The sequence below is a fragment of the Pan troglodytes genome, chromosome 16 (assembly GCF_028858775.2).
Source record: "Pan troglodytes isolate AG18354 chromosome 16, NHGRI_mPanTro3-v2.0_pri, whole genome shotgun sequence".
NCBI lineage: Eukaryota > Metazoa > Chordata > Mammalia > Primates > Hominidae > Pan > Pan troglodytes.
In genome coordinates, this window is record NC_072414.2 from 72,923,091 (window position 1) to 72,938,123 (window position 15,033).

The 15,033-nt window shown below is 50.0% G+C and overlaps 1 protein-coding gene and 1 long non-coding RNA gene across 4 annotated transcripts in view; one reads left to right on the forward strand and one right to left on the reverse strand.

Annotated features, from left to right (window-relative positions):
* LOC129137159 (uncharacterized) overlaps positions 1 to 9,417 on the reverse strand; it is a 52,550-nt gene extending 43,133 nt beyond the window's left edge. Inside the window, exon 1 of one of the 2 annotated variants that reach the window (XR_010151451.1) lies at positions 9,215 to 9,417. This is a non-coding gene — a long non-coding RNA (uncharacterized LOC129137159). The remainder of the gene's footprint in view (positions 1 to 9,214) is intronic. The other variant, XR_008539376.2, reaches the window with a different exon arrangement.
* CEMIP (cell migration inducing hyaluronidase 1) overlaps positions 1 to 12,292 on the forward strand; it is a 172,192-nt gene extending 159,900 nt beyond the window's left edge. For both annotated transcript variants that reach the window (XM_001156578.7, XM_016927282.4), the window contains exons 25-29: positions 2,370 to 2,574; positions 2,772 to 2,858; positions 3,466 to 3,623; positions 7,482 to 7,582; positions 9,316 to 12,292. In XM_001156578.7, coding sequence (XP_001156578.2) covers positions 2,370 to 2,574; positions 2,772 to 2,858; positions 3,466 to 3,623; positions 7,482 to 7,582; positions 9,316 to 9,443 — 679 coding nt within the window. In that variant the 3' untranslated portion in view covers positions 9,444 to 12,292. The remainder of the gene's footprint in view (positions 1 to 2,369; positions 2,575 to 2,771; positions 2,859 to 3,465; positions 3,624 to 7,481; positions 7,583 to 9,315) is intronic.
* Positions 12,293 to 15,033: the final 2,741 nt, after the last annotated feature.

A 15,033-nucleotide genomic window follows, 5' to 3' on the forward strand; every position in this document is an offset into this window, starting at 1 on the left:
AAGTCCCTGGGATACCATCCATGCAGATTTTCTTCTTTCCGGCTCATGAGTGAAATGTTCAAAAGATGTGAATTTTTCAAATGGAAACTTCCACTAAGTAAGTTGAACCTCTTTGATCAAAGTCTTAAAAATCTAAGGCTGGTCTGCTTGTCACCTTAAGCACATTTTTTGGTTGGTAGCATAGCTTAGCCCTATGCCTGTTGATCATTATGTTGTGTTTCAATTCAGCAACGCCTTAGGGACCAGGAGTTGGGTTATAGGGGGTCTGTTTCCTATGGAGAAAGGCTGCAAACTCTTGGGCTTTTAAAAATCTTTCTGCCTTATACATTTGTTGTTTCTTATATTCAGAGCACCTGCCTTTAGCAGCTACCTTCTAATAGTCTACTATGGGCTAGGATACTTAACAACCAGCTTGCTATAATTAGGGGTAAAATTAAAATAAGTCAGCTAAAAGGGAGGGGATTTCAAAGTGTGAAATATATAAGCTCTGAATCATCTCTCATTTTTTCCAGGTTAAAAAAACTGTTAAGTGATTGTAGCTGTGTTCTGGATAGCTAAGTTTGCTTAATACCACCTCAGTGAATTCTTATAATGATTCTTACTAAATTATAAACAAGTACATTATTTAAGGTGCACAGCCATCAGTAGCGCTGCTCTGCAACATTACTTGGTCATAGCCAGGATTTGAGCACTGGGCTGGCAGATGCCCAGGCCCGTGCTCCTTTCATGCCTCCCAGGGCTTTGCAGTTCAGCCAGCTTGCACACATCCAAGTTGTAGGTCAGGATTAGGGAAGGCAGCTGCTACCTACCATGGGCTGGATGGTCTTTTAGGTCACTCCCAGTTTAGATAATCTGATATATAAGGCAACAAGGAAACCTGAATACTGTTAAGTTTTGTGCAGAAGCCTCAGGACCAATCCCATTTCTGTGCCTTGGTCCCAGGAGTGGTTTGGAGCATGTTGGGAGCCTCCAGGGAGACGTGACCATGGGCAGCACTGAACTGCCTTCCTCCTAAGCTGCTCAAAGCGGGTGCTCACCTGCCTCCCCAGCTTCCCCACCACACAGGGCATGGAATGCAGATATGGCTGCTCTGCTCTCAGCCCTGAGCACGAGGCCTCTGTAACAGTCAGTTTCTACTTTACTCTGAGATCACTTGATGTGGATGGCTTGAAACATAAAGCCTCTCAAGGAAGCTCAGATTAAGTGGAGGTGCTACAGAGAGAAGACCAAGGGGTCTTCAAGAAATAAAAACCCAGCTGGGCCTCATGCGCTCAGGTGCTGAAAACAACCAAGACAGCAGGGAGGAGGTAGCCTGCCTACCCCTTGTGTCTCTCCATCTCCCCATGTTCACACACATACGCACACATGCATGGCCTCTTGTTTCAGCTACTTGCTGCAAACTGCCTTCCTCTCGCGATTCCTTAGCAGGCATGGGGCACAACAGGGTTGTCAGCCCCAACTCCATGTGGTCTTTTAGTTCAAGCACCAACCAGTGGTGGACAAGACCTGCTGGGTCCCATAAGAGCGAGAATCTTGGTTACTGGTTGGCCAATCCATGGCCCCTCTGTGAGTCCAATGTGTGCCCCTGGTCTGAGCAGCTGTGTGGTAGGGGTTTGGGGGCGAGGGCATTGTGGTGCAAACCCAGCCCCCTAGTCTTACTGGACTCAGTGAAGGGTTGGTCCCCAGAGCAAGATGGGTGGTAGATACCCCATATCCTATCTTCCCATGTTTCAGATGCAGGACTCAGCCTGAAAGCGCTTTTCTGCACTAAAAGAACAATAATGAATCCCAAGTTAGTACTGTGTTTTCCTCATAATCTGACTCCCTGTAACACTGGGTCAGCTTCCTTTACAATAATAATTATTATTTTAAATAAATTATAAAATAATTTTTGGAATAAATTATAGTTTGGAGAAAACTAGAGATAGGAAGACAGAGCATTTCCTCACCAGGCACAATGCTGGGATGGAAAATGCTGGCTTTGTCACTTCCCAGCTGTGTGGTCCTGGGCGAGTCACTTCACTTCTCTGAGCCACCATTTTCCCATCCAGGAATTCAGGATGATAATAGTACCTACTGGACAGGATTGTTTGAGGATTAAATGAGATATGTCGATTTACGATGTGTGCACGGCGTGGCACATAGAACGTGCTCAGAATAGAATTGCCATTCTCATTAGCTTTTTCTTCAATGCATTTGTTCCTTATTTCTCCAACTACATGCAACTCTGTGGTAGACATGATTCCATTCTATAAGGCCGCTGGGTCTACCTGCTGTGACCAGCTCAGAGTAAATGTCTCGGTGGGTGGGAGGAGAAGACGGAGGTTTGAGTGTCCAAGCAAATGCCCAGCAATGCTCCTTGTGTGCAGGCTGTTGTTCCTGAAGCTGAAAGCTCAGAACGAGAGAGAGAAGTTTGCTTTCTGCTCCATGAAAGGCTGTGAGAGGATAAAAATTAAAGCTCTGATTCCAAAGAACGCAGGCGTCAGTGACTGCACAGCCACAGCCTACCCCAAGTTCACCGAGAGGGCTGTCGTGGACGTGCCGATGCCCAAGAAGCTCTTTGGTTCTCAGCTGGTGAGTGGCTGAGAGCAAAGCCTAGACCCCTTTGCCGTCCAGTCGGGCCTAGACCCCTTTGCCGTCCAGTCGGGCCCAGACCCAATTAGGTCCCTCACTCAGCTCCATAAACTATTTCCTGTGACTGGGGATACGGGAAGAGGAGGGGAATGACTACCCAAACCTAACAATTGCATTGGGTTCTATGTGTTTTCCAGAAAACAAAGGACCATTTCTTGGAGGTGAAGATGGAGAGTTCCAAGCAGCACTTCTTCCACCTCTGGAACGACTTCGCTTACATTGAAGTAAGTGCCTCTGGCCCCTGGAGGATTCGGGTTTGCTCATTGAGAGGTGATACTGTGTCCTGGGGCTGCTGGCACAAATTACTGCAAACTGGGAGCAAGGTGTTGGCAGGGGTGGTTACCTCCAGGGAGCTTGGGGCGGGGAACCTGTTCCATGCCTCTTCTCACTCCTGGTGGCTGCCAGCACTCCTGAGCATTCCTCAGCTTGCAGACACATTAATCTCTGTCTTTATGTGGGCTTTTCTCCTGAGTGTCTGCGTCTCACCTCTCCTCCTGCCTTTCTTTTGCAAAGGCACCTATCTTTGAATTTAGGGCCCACCCTAAAAATCCAGAAGGTTTCATCAAAAAATCTTTTAACTTAATTCCGTCTGCAAAGATTCTATTTCCACATAAGCCCACTTTCACAGGTTCCGGGTGGACATAACTTTTGCACGGCCACTATTTGACCCACTACTGAGGGCTACGAGGAGTTAAGTGGATAATGGAGTTTACGCTTCAAATAGATGCATAGGCAACTTCTGCCTTCAGGGTCTGCTTGGGAACCACCTGGGCAGGAGAACCATGGGGCCTTGGCACCCTGCCTCACACCTGGATTGCTCTGGCTCTGTAGGTGGATGGGAAGAAGTACCCCAGTTCGGAGGATGGCATCCAGGTGGTGGTGATTGACGGGAACCAAGGGCGCGTGGTGAGCCACACGAGCTTCAGGAACTCCATTCTGCAAGGCATACCATGGCAGCTTTTCAACTATGTGGCGACCATCCCTGACAAGTAAGTCTGTACCTCTGCTTCTGGAATTGGCTGCTGGCACAGCAGACCCCTGGGCAAGGGCCCCCTCCCTCTCACAAAGGCCCTCATCACAGATCAGTCTGGAAAAGCTCAGGCAGTCTCCACAGCCTGCCCACAAATCATGGGTGTTGGACAAGAGCGTCCTTGCCTGTGGACTCTGGTGTTGGAGCTGGGCTGCTGTGAATGTAGGTCAGGCGGAGGCAGGCGGGACAGCCCCGCTGCACATGGGAAGGTTGCCCTGGCCCTCTTCACTACACTCCCGGCATGATCTCATCCCCTCCCACACCTTCAATACGATCCAAGTGCTGGTGGCTACTATCTCCAGCCCGGATCTCCTTCCTAAGCACCAGACATTCCAGTCCAACTGCTACTTGGACAACGCCACCTGGACATCTTGTATGGAACTGAATTCTCAGCCTTTTAAAATGTTTAACCTCCCAAACCAGCCACTCATCCTACTTCTTCAGTTTTGATGAAATCATCACAATTCATCCTGATAGCTAGGCCAGAATCTGGGCATTCTGTTTGTCTCCTCTTTCTTTCCTCCACACGCTATCATCACACCCTATCAATTCCACCTGCATTACTGCTCGCCTGCTGGTTCCCTCCACAGCGTCCTCTCTTCTGCCACTCTGCCCTGGCCTTTGCTGTTCATCACCAACACTGTTGGCACAGTCTCCTAACGGGCCTCCCTCTTCCAGTTGCCCCAACTCCAACCCATCTTCCATATTGGCTGCTGGTTTAAACTTCTTAAATGTAGGGAAAACCTGTGTCCCCTCTCCTTAGCAAACTTTGGTAATTCCCCAGTACCTTATAAGTCTCCCCACATCGCCTCCTCGGTGAGGTCTTTTCCGATCCAACCCAAAAGTTCTACCTTGGCAGGGCGCATTGGCTCACACCTGTAATCTCAGCACTTTGGGAGGCCAAGGTGGGTGGATCATGAGGTCAGGAGTTTGACATCAGCCTGGCCAATATGGTGAAACCCCATCTCTACTAAAAATACAAAAAAATTAGCTGGGTGTGGTGGTGCGCACCTGTAGTCCCAGCTACTCAGGAGGCTGAGGCAGGAGAATCGCTTGAACCCAGGAGGCGGACGTTGCAGTGAGCCGAGATTGCGCGGCTGCACTCCAGCCTGGGTGACAGAGCAAGACTCCGTCTCAAAAAAATAAAAAATAAAAGTTCTACCTCTGCTAAAGCACTACTCACAATAGGTCTGGTGGACACATCTGTTGCCCCATCAAGAGTGTGGCCTTCTCAATGTTGGGGCCATGTCTAACTTCCCTTTGCATTTCTAGCACAGAACATGGCTAGTTAAGTGAGTGTACAGTTCACTCAGGAGCCACAACCTGGTGGAAAGTCTAAGCGCTTCATGTGGTACCTGCTACATAGTAGGTACTTAGTAAACATTAATAGTTATTAAATGAAAGCAAATGTACTTCCCAGATGCTGACTCCATGAGGGGCACGACATGAACTGGGCACCTGGTGAGATTTTGGATAATGGGATTTTGCTTAACCACATTTACTCCCTCCCTCATTCCCCCATCAGATGCTTCTTCGGCATTCTATTTTTCATATGCAGATTCAGACAGAGGACAAGGTTGACCAAATTGGGAAAAATAGTTATCCTCTAAAGATCATGCCGTTTTGGGCAGAGAATTTTCTTTTGAAATGAAAGATGATGCAGAAGCTTGGAATAAGAAACTAGACTGCAGTGCTACTCTTTTTGGAACCATGTGCAAGGCTCCCACCAGCCCGAGCAGCAGCATCTCTCTGGGGGAAGCCCTTACTGGAATGGGCCACTCCCTGGGCTGGCACTGGGCACCCAGGCAGGCATTGGTACCACTAGACCCCTCTCTAACCTCCTGGAAAGCAGCAGGGAATGAGGCAAGGTAGATCCTGTTCTACTGTGGCTGCGGGCCCTGCCTAGCCTGGCCCATGCTTCCTACCCCATCCAGCAGGCCACTACTGGCCCCAGGGCCCTGGGGACAGAAGAGGGCAGCTGCTCACACCAGAAACATCTAGCATGGCTTCTGGGAGCTGCCTCTGCACTGCCACTCTGTGGGAGACTCTGTGCTGGCTGGGGCATGGGCTTATAGGCCATGAGGATGGCACACCAGGCAAAGAAGTGTTCCCAACATAGGTAGGCAGGCTTCTAGGCATCAGTGGGAAGGGGTGGGGACACAAGAAGCCTGTCTCCCTGTCCCGCTCCTGTGAGCTAACTTAGATCCCCATCAGGAGGGCAGGACCTACATTTGAGTCCCCCAAGTAGGAAGGCTGAGCTCCAACAAAGGACCATTAGCTTTTGTTCTGAAATGAAACAATGCAGAAATATCCTCCTGAGAACAGATCCTGAATCTAGAGTGGAGGATGTGTTAGCAATGAGACCTGTCTCCTTAAGGGGCCTCACCCTACTTGCCCTTTGGGCCTCCCTCTCCAGCCTTCCTTAAGGGCCTGAGGCTGCCCCAGCTCCCTTCCCATCTATCCTTATTTCACACAAGCCCTTCGCATCTTAAGATCTTTCCCGCTGTTCCCAGTGGGACACAAATGGGGGTAACAACAGGTTCCAGAATCCTATACAGTTTTTCCATGTCTGGACTGTGGTCTGTGGTTACAGAGTTCCTTTGAGATACAAACTGGATGCCCCATTGAGCTTCTGCCCCATTTCTATTCCCAAGGGAGGTGCTCACTTCCTATCTGGCCCAGTGTGCTGAGTCTGCCACTGTGAAGGCTATTTTCCCAGCACTTTGGACTGAATACACCCCGAGGCAGGGGATAGACACTCCTTATTCCCAAGTCGAACTTTTGCAAGTTGGGACCTTCAGGCTGGGTGCACACATTGCTCCAAACCTCTGCGTCTTTCAAGCACATTTCCCTTTGGTAGGTCCTCTGAGATACTTGGTAACTATTTGCTTCAATCTCCCCATTTGCAAAATACAGGCAATAGCCCTGTGTTGCCTAACCAGAGAGAGAGGTGACATGAACGTAAGAGATCAATCTGAGCTCTTGGTACAACCCGAGCATCATGGTAACAACATGGTGTTCTCCCCAGAAAGACTTCAAACCTGGCCATGCTCTTCCTGCAGCTCAGAGAAGGCTGGCTCTGGACTACACTAAGCCTGTGTCCACCAAAAGAAGACAGCAAAAGAAAGATGGGCTCCAAGAGAAATCTAGCATGGGGCTTCTCAAACTTTAATGTATACATGATCACCTGCAGATCTTGTAAAAATGCAGATTCTGATTCAGAAAGTCTGCAGTGGAGGAATTCTGTGGTTCTAATGAAATCCCAGGGGATGCCAAAGGAGCTGGTCTCTAGAACCTTCAGGATCTAGAACCTTCAGGAGCTCCTGGATGGTTTTATGATTTGACATGCTCCCCTCCTCCTTCCCGCACCTCCTCTCTTTCTCATCCCTTTCTCCTTCCTTCCTCCATCACCACATTTCTATCTGGTCTTACCTAACCAGGGTTGAGAACATTCAAGGGAAGAGATACATATTGAAGTCCTACTGTGTGCCGAGCCCTGGCATGGTATGCTCTGCTTACATCCTCTCCTCTGTTTGGAGAGAGACATGTAAACGCGGTGAGCCGAGTCCAGGCTTTGAGAAGGCTGTGGGCACCAACTGTGGCCAGATGCGTGGGAGGGAGCTCAGGATGTTCGTCACCACATGGAAAGAGCCCGTCAGCTCGGAACACAGGAGAGGCTGCCCTTTCCCGAATCCCTGGACAGGCCTCTGGGCACTGCTAACTCCAGTCCCACCATGCACAAACCAACATCCCTCCCCATGCCCACTTTCTCCAGTTTGCTCTCTCCCTCTGGTCTAATTGGTTTCTTCTCACACAGTTCCATAGTGCTTATGGCATCAAAGGGAAGATACGTCTCCAGAGGCCCATGGACCAGAGTGCTGGAAAAGCTTGGGGCAGACAGGGGTCTCAAGTTGAAAGGTAAGGGTTTGAACTGGGGTTTAAACTGACCCCAAAACCAGAGAAGGCAAATGCCTGGCATGGAGGTTGCTGTCATCTTTTGCTGAGTTGAGAACATGCTTTGTACTAAACGTGGGTACAACCTAAGAATCCCCCACACAACTAGTGGTCTACTGGAATGGATGGGCAAGATGCCACCTGTTTACCACCCCTGCACTGCAGCAAATTTATTATAACTTGCTACCAGCCACTGAAAGAAAATTGCTATACTTGTTGACTCATTTGCTTGGAAAGTGGCCCTTTATTCAACAAAAGTATCATAAGAAAAGTGGCTTAGTCTCACCCTCCTACCCAATTCCTGCTATTCAGACTGGCCAGGGGTCCTGCATCTTCTTCAACATTCTAGCTGATGCCTAGCATTTGTACAGTCCTTTGCAGCTTGCAAAACTCTTATTTGTTCCAGAAAACTAAAGCCCAGAGAACCTACATGGCTTGTCCAAGGCCAGGCAGCTTCGGTGGTGAAGCCTAGCACAGGCTTGCTGGCTGTGCTGGAAGAAGCCATCCAGGAGGGACATGTCAGCATGACACCCATTATCATCACAAAAACTAGGTGCAGGGAGAGTGCTCAGAGAGGCTGTGTGGGCGGCAGAGAAGCTCCACGGGCAACAATGATAATGATCATTGTGGCTGCTATTCAATGTTCAGCCTTGCACTTTGCAGAACATGTTATAATTATCTCACTTACTCATTAATAACCTGTGCAGCAGGTACTATTATTTCCATTTAAGATGAGGACACCAAGAATTTAACAGCCAAGCCACTTGCTTAAGGTTAGGACTTGGATCCTAATCTTCCTAACTCAAAGCTGGGCTTCTTAGTTATACACCATCCTCACTGGATGGAAAACATCAAAATCAGAAACCCATCATATGGGGCAATGAGAAAAATCAGAAGCAATGCAAACCCTTCAAACCAGCTACAGGAGGACATAAGGAAAAGAGAAGTATCCTTTCCAGCCCAGTCCTGAAATCATTTTGGAGCCTCTGTCTTTTAAATTAAGATCCCGGTTGCCAAAAGCTGATGTATGTAAGGTGACCTAAGTTGAATGGCACTTTCCCGGTGGTGATAAATGCATGTTGCTTGCCAAGATGGGCTGAGTATAGACGTGGATTCCCATGCCCCTCGGATGCTCAAGCTGTGAACTGCAAGATGGAGAGTGCTGTGTGGGTTTCAGGGGTTTAGAGTTCTAATCTGGGGTGCACCATTTACTCCACACTCTTGGTCAAATTTCTTCACCTCTCAGAACTCCTTCTAGAGCCACAGAGTGATAGAGTGGGGAAGGAGATCTTGTAGATCAATGCCATCGTTTGATGGATGGGAACACTGGGCTTCAGAGAGGGGCAGGGACTTGCTGGTTGTCCTAGGGGCAGCTCGAAGGTAGGCAGGTTCCTAGGAGGTCTCCTCCCTTACAGTTTGCCCCATTTCCTGCTGTGCATGGCTCCCCTGTCTACAGCAAAGCCATCACCCTGCCTAGGTGGCAGTGAGGCTCAGGTGAGACCCTGCCTGCCCCATACAAACACATGTCAGGCACCATCAGTAGCTGAGCACAGAGCTCTTCCCAAGGGGCCACAGTGCAGTGTGGCTAGGCGGTACCTGGTGGGCGTGGGGGGCTGGCGATGGTGAGCCATGGAACGGGGTGGGGCAGCCGTCCTCTCATAGGGCTTTTGCTCAGGAGACTCATCATTGCTTTTCAGAGCAAATGGCATTCGTTGGCTTCAAAGGCAGCTTCCGGCCCATCTGGGTGACACTGGACACTGAGGATCACAAAGCCAAAATCTTCCAAGTTGTGCCCATCCCTGTGGTGAAGAAGAACAAGTTGTGAGGACAGCTGCCGCCCAGTGCCACCTCGTGGTAGACTATGACGGTGACTCTTGGCAGCAGACCAGTGGGGGATGGCTGGGTCCCCCAGCCCCTGCCAGCAGCTGCCTGGGAAGGCCGTGTTTCAGCCCTGATGGGCCAAGGGAAGGATATCAGAGACCCTGGTGCTGCCACCTGCCCCTACTCAAGTGTCTACCTGGAGCCCCTGGGGCGGTGCTGGCCAATGCTGGAAACATTCACTTTCCTGCAGCCTCTTGGGTGCTTCTCTCCTATCTGTGCCTCTTCAGTGGGGGTTTGGGGACCATATCAGGAGACCTGGGTTGTGCTGACAGCAAAGATCCACTTTGGCAGGAGCCCTGACCCAGCTAGGAGGTAGTCTGGAGGGCTGGTCATTCACAGATCCCCATGGTCTTCAGCAGACAAGTGAGGGTGGTAAATGTAGGAGAAAGAGCCTTGGCCTTAAGGAAATCTTTACTCCTGTAAGCAAGAGCCAACCTCACAGGATTAGGAGCTGGGGTAGAACTGGCTATCCTTGGGGAAGAGGCAAGCCCTGCCTCTGGCCGTGTCCACCTTTCAGGAGACTTTGAGTGGCAGGTTTGGACTTGGACTAGATGACTCTCAAAGGCCCTTTTAGTTCTGAGATTCCAGAAATCTGCTGCATTTCACATGGTACCTGGAACCCAACAGTTCATGGATATCCACTGATATCCATGATGCTGGGTGCCCCAGCGCACACGGGATGGAGAGGTGAGAACTAATGCCTAGCTCGAGGGGTCTGCAGTCCAGTAGGGCAGGCAGTCAGGTCCATGTGCACTGCAATGCCAGGTGGAGAAATCACAGAGAGGTAAAATGAAGGCCAGTGCCATTTCAGAGGGGAGGCTCAGGAAGGCTTCTTGCTTACAGGAATGAAGGCTGGGGGCATTTTGCTGGGGGGAGATGAGGCAGCCTCTGGAATGGCTCAGGGATTCAGCCCTCCCTGCCGCTGCCTGCTGAAGCTGGTGACTACGGGGTCGCCCTTTGCTCACGTCTCTCTGGCCCACTCATGATGGAGAAGTGTGGTCAGAGGGAAGCAATGGGCTTTGCTGCTTATGAGCACAGAGGAATTCGGTCCCCAGGCAGCCTTGCCTCTGACTCCAAGAGGGTGAAGTCCACAGAAGTGAGCTCCTGCCTTAGGGCCTCATTTGCTCTTCATCCAGGGAACTGAGCACAGGGGGCCTCCAGGAGACCCTAGATGTGCTCGTACTCCCTCGGCCTGGGATTTCAGAGCTGGAAATATAGAAAATATCTAGCCCAAAGCCTTCATTTTAACAGATGGGGAAAGTGAGCCCCCAAGATGGGAAAGAACCACACAGCTAAGGGAGGGCCTGGGGAGCCCCACCCTAGCCCTTGCTGCCACACCACATTGCCTCAACAACCGGCCCCAGAGTGCCCAGGCACTCCTGAGGTAGCTTCTGGAAATGGGGACAAGTCCCCTCGAAGGAAAGGAAATGACTAGAGTAGAATGACAGCTAGCAGATCTCTTCCCTCCTGCTCCCAGCGCACACAAACCCGCCCTCCCCTTGGTGTTGGCGGTCCCTGTGGCCTTCACTTTGTTCACTACCTGTCAGCCCAGCCTGGGTGCACAGTAGCTGCAACTCCCCATTGGTGCTACCTGGCTCTCCTGTCTCTGCAGCTCTACAGGTGAGGCCCAGCAGAGGGAGTAGGGCTCGCCATGTTTCTGGTGAGCCAATTTGGCTGATCTTGGGTGTCTGAACAGCTATTGGGTCCACCCCAGTCCCTTTCAGCTGCTGCTTAATGCCCTGCTCTCTCCCTGGCCCACCTTATAGAGAGCCCAAAGAGCTCCTGTAAGAGGGAGAACTCTATCTGTGGTTTATAATCTTGCACGAGGCACCAGAGTCTCCCTGGGTCTTGTGATGAACTACATTTATCCCCTTTCCTGCCCCAACCACAAACTCTTTCCTTCAAAGAGGGCCTGCCTGGCTCCCTCCACCCAACTGCACCCATGAGACTCGGTCCAAGAGTCCATTCCCCAGGTGGGAGCCAACTGTCAGGGAGGTCTTTCCCACCAAACATCTTTCAGCTGCTGGGAGGTGACCATAGGGCTCTGCTTTTAAAGATATGGCTGCTTCAAAGGCCAGAGTCACAGGAAGGACTTCTTCCAGGGAGATTAGTGGTGATGATAGAGAGGAGAGTTAAAATGACCTCATGTCCTTCTTGTCCATGGTTTTGTTGAGTTTTCACTCTTTTAATGCAAGGGTCTCACACTGTGAACCACTTAGGATGTGATCACTTTCAGGTGGCCAGGAATGTTGAATGTCTTTGGCTCAGTTCATTTAAAAAAGATATCTATTTGAAAGTTCTCAGAGTTGTACATATGTTTCACAGTACAGGATCTGTACATAAAAGTTTCTTTCCTAAACCATTCACCAAGAGCCAATATCTAGGCATTTTCTTGGTAGCACAAATTTTCTTATTGCTTAGAAAATTGTCCTCCTTGTTATTTCTGTTTGTAAGACTTAAGTGAGTTAGGTCTTTAAGGAAAGCAACGCTCCTCTGAAATGCTTGTCTTTTTTCTGTTGCCGAAATAGCTGGTCCTTTTTCGGGAGTTAGATGTATAGAGTGTTTGTATGTAAACATTTCTTGTAGGCATCACCATGAACAAAGATATATTTTCTATTTATTTATTATATGTGCACTTCAACAAGTCACTGTCAGAGAAATAAAGAATTGTCTTAAATGTCATGATTGGAGATGTCCTTTGCATTGCTTGGAAGGGGTGTACCTAGAGCCGAGGAAATTGGCTCTGGTTTGGAAAATTTTGCTGTTATTATAGTAAACATACAAAGGATGTCATCATCTTGTCTGTTTGTTTCATTTTCTATTAAAATGGGCTTCATTTTATCTAGGGATAATAACTTATCTAAGGATAACCTAAGATAACCAGTTATCTAAGGATAATGAGGCTGATGAAATCACCCCATGTGTCTGCCTTACTTCCATGGCCTTATTCCCAAGAGCTAGTCATATGTCAAGAGCCTACCTTGCCTTGCTCCAAGGCGGGGTGTCCATAAGAGCAGGTGGAGATGGTTCAAAGAAAGAGAAGATATCATTCATATGGCCGGCCATGTCCAGAACTTGCTGTGTCCTCCACATTTCTAAGCTGTCAGGAGGCTGTCACCTCAACTCCCCTCCCCGATGGGGAAGCCAGGCAGAAGCAGGACTCTCTTTTCCTCCCAGGCCCTGTTTGGCTGGAGGCCAAACACGTTTGACAAGAGCATGGGGGCTGAGGTGGGAAAAACAAGTCCAAATCAAACTGGCAGACGAGAGGCAGGCACAGGTAGAGGGCACCTCAGGCAGCACTGGAAGGGGCTCAGGAGTCTGGAGGGGAGAGAGTGAGAGGCAGAGGTTAGAGCAGGTGAACTGGGAGTGGTCCAGAACTGCCAGTCCAGGAGGGCAGCCACTAGCTTCATGGGGCTACATACATTTAAATTAATTTAAATTAAATGCAATTAAAAATCCAGTTCCTCAATCACATTGGCCACAATTTTCAAGTGCTCAATGGCTATGTGTGTCTAGTGGCTACCATATAGGATAGAGTCGATATAAAACATTTCCATCACCACAGAGAGTTCTTCTCTTGATGATTTCCAAAGAGCTCCTGGGTCTTATGCACTGGGTTTAAAAACAAAACAACTATGTCTCGTGTGTGTCTGTGTGTGTGTGTGTGTGTGTATGTCTCTCTGTCTGTCTGTGTGCATCTGTGTATAGTCAATTCACTTAAAGGGTCTGGTACCAGATTGGTCGTTTTAAGCTGCCAATACACAAATATATCTGGCAGACTAGCTTTGGGCATAAAGTCAGCTGTGCAGTAGAGAGTACACGGCCTCTACCTTCAGGAAACTTTGCCAGGAGAAAGAGATCACATTTGCACACTCAGTCAACAAATATTTTTGCACCCCTGCTCTGTGCCAGGCACGGTGCACACAGAGGAACACAGAATGACCCCATGGAGAACATGAAATTACCTGCCCAGTGAGTGGTGTGGCAGGCTTCCGAGGGCAGGGAGTGATCATCGCCTGGATTGGTCAGGGAAGGTCAGTGAGTGGAAGTAGGACAGGTGTTGGCCTGAGAGTCAGAGATGGATAAGAGAAGGGCCTTTTGTAAGAGGCACAGTCTGACAGAGGGGCAGCTATCAGGGTGTGGGCTTGAGGACACCTGGGCATAAATCAAGGCTCAGTCATGAGAGGCAAAGTGGAAGGTGGGTTGGGCCAAACACAGGGCCAGCTTTAGGGCCCACTGGCTGTGATGAAAGAGGGTGGGGGGTTACTAGTGACTTCTCAGCCAGAAGTGTCACTGCGTGAAAGAGAGCACAGCCCACTGATCCAGTAGGTGCAATAGAAGAGGCATCCAGGGAGGACTTGGAAAGCAGACGCCAACGAGGAACCGTCGAGCAATGGGACACTGCACCCAGCTAGACGCACAGCAAAAGAAGCCACAGAGAGGTTGGGGTGGAGGGACAGGCAGGCACTTCAGGGTCCTTCATTTGTCCCTGCAATAGTCACCAGATCCCACAAGTAGTCACTGCAATGCATTAGGTGACCAGTGGGTATCTCCCGTTCCTGTCCGCAGGGAGACAAACAGGATGATCTGCTCTCCCTCACCAGCCTGGGAGGGGACAGGTCAGAAAAGTGTGGCAGAGTTAAGTTTTGCAGAATGCATAGGAATGAACTAAGTGAAGAAGGGCAAAGAACATTCCTGGTGAGGGAATGGTGCTGGAAAGGCCTGGAGGCGATGTGTAGGAGTTGCTGGAGGAAAGGGGGTGGGGTTCCTCCCCACAGACTGGAGGGGTGAAGGCATGGGCGTTCACTCATGGAGGCTGGGGTGGCCTTAGAGGTCAGTGCAGTGACAGCTAACAACATCTGCCTAAAGAAAACGCAACGGCACAAAGCTGGAAGCAGGCGTTTGGGAGAATTTTGTTCCCATACCCACAGGCACACAGGGTATGCTGAGTTGGGCACACAGGCAATCCCTGAGGTGGCATATGCCTGCATCTCCAGTCTGGTCACCCATTCCTTCCTCATCCCCAATCCCCAGATGAGCCCTAATCCTCATCCCCTCCCACTGGCTCAAGGATCTTAGAGTCCTCATAACATGGTAGATGACCTGACCCACCCTGCCCTCTCTCCTCTCGGCTTGGCCCACGCCTACTCATGTTCCAGGGCGTAGCTCCACACAAAGCCTTCTCTGACCCATGCCTGGCAGCTTTCTCCTTCCTCTCCTGGGCCCAGGGCCCAGTGCCTTGATATTGCGCCCCCTGTCCCAGGCTGTCATTCACCCCTTCCCCCAGACTGTAGCCTCCTGCAGAGCATAGGCCATAGGTTTTCCCATATCTGGCAGAGTTCTGTTGGGTAATGTGTGCTTGCTGTGTTGAACAAAGGCATAAAAGCCGACCCTAGCGCAACCCTCCTGCCTCCAGTACTGAAGCCAAAATCCTGAGCCCTTTGACCCCATCCTAGCTGTTTTAGCCTGGGGGCTAGGTAGGCGGCAGAGGTTTTCTCAATGGCAGGGAAAGGAGTAGGATGTGGGTGGTGGGA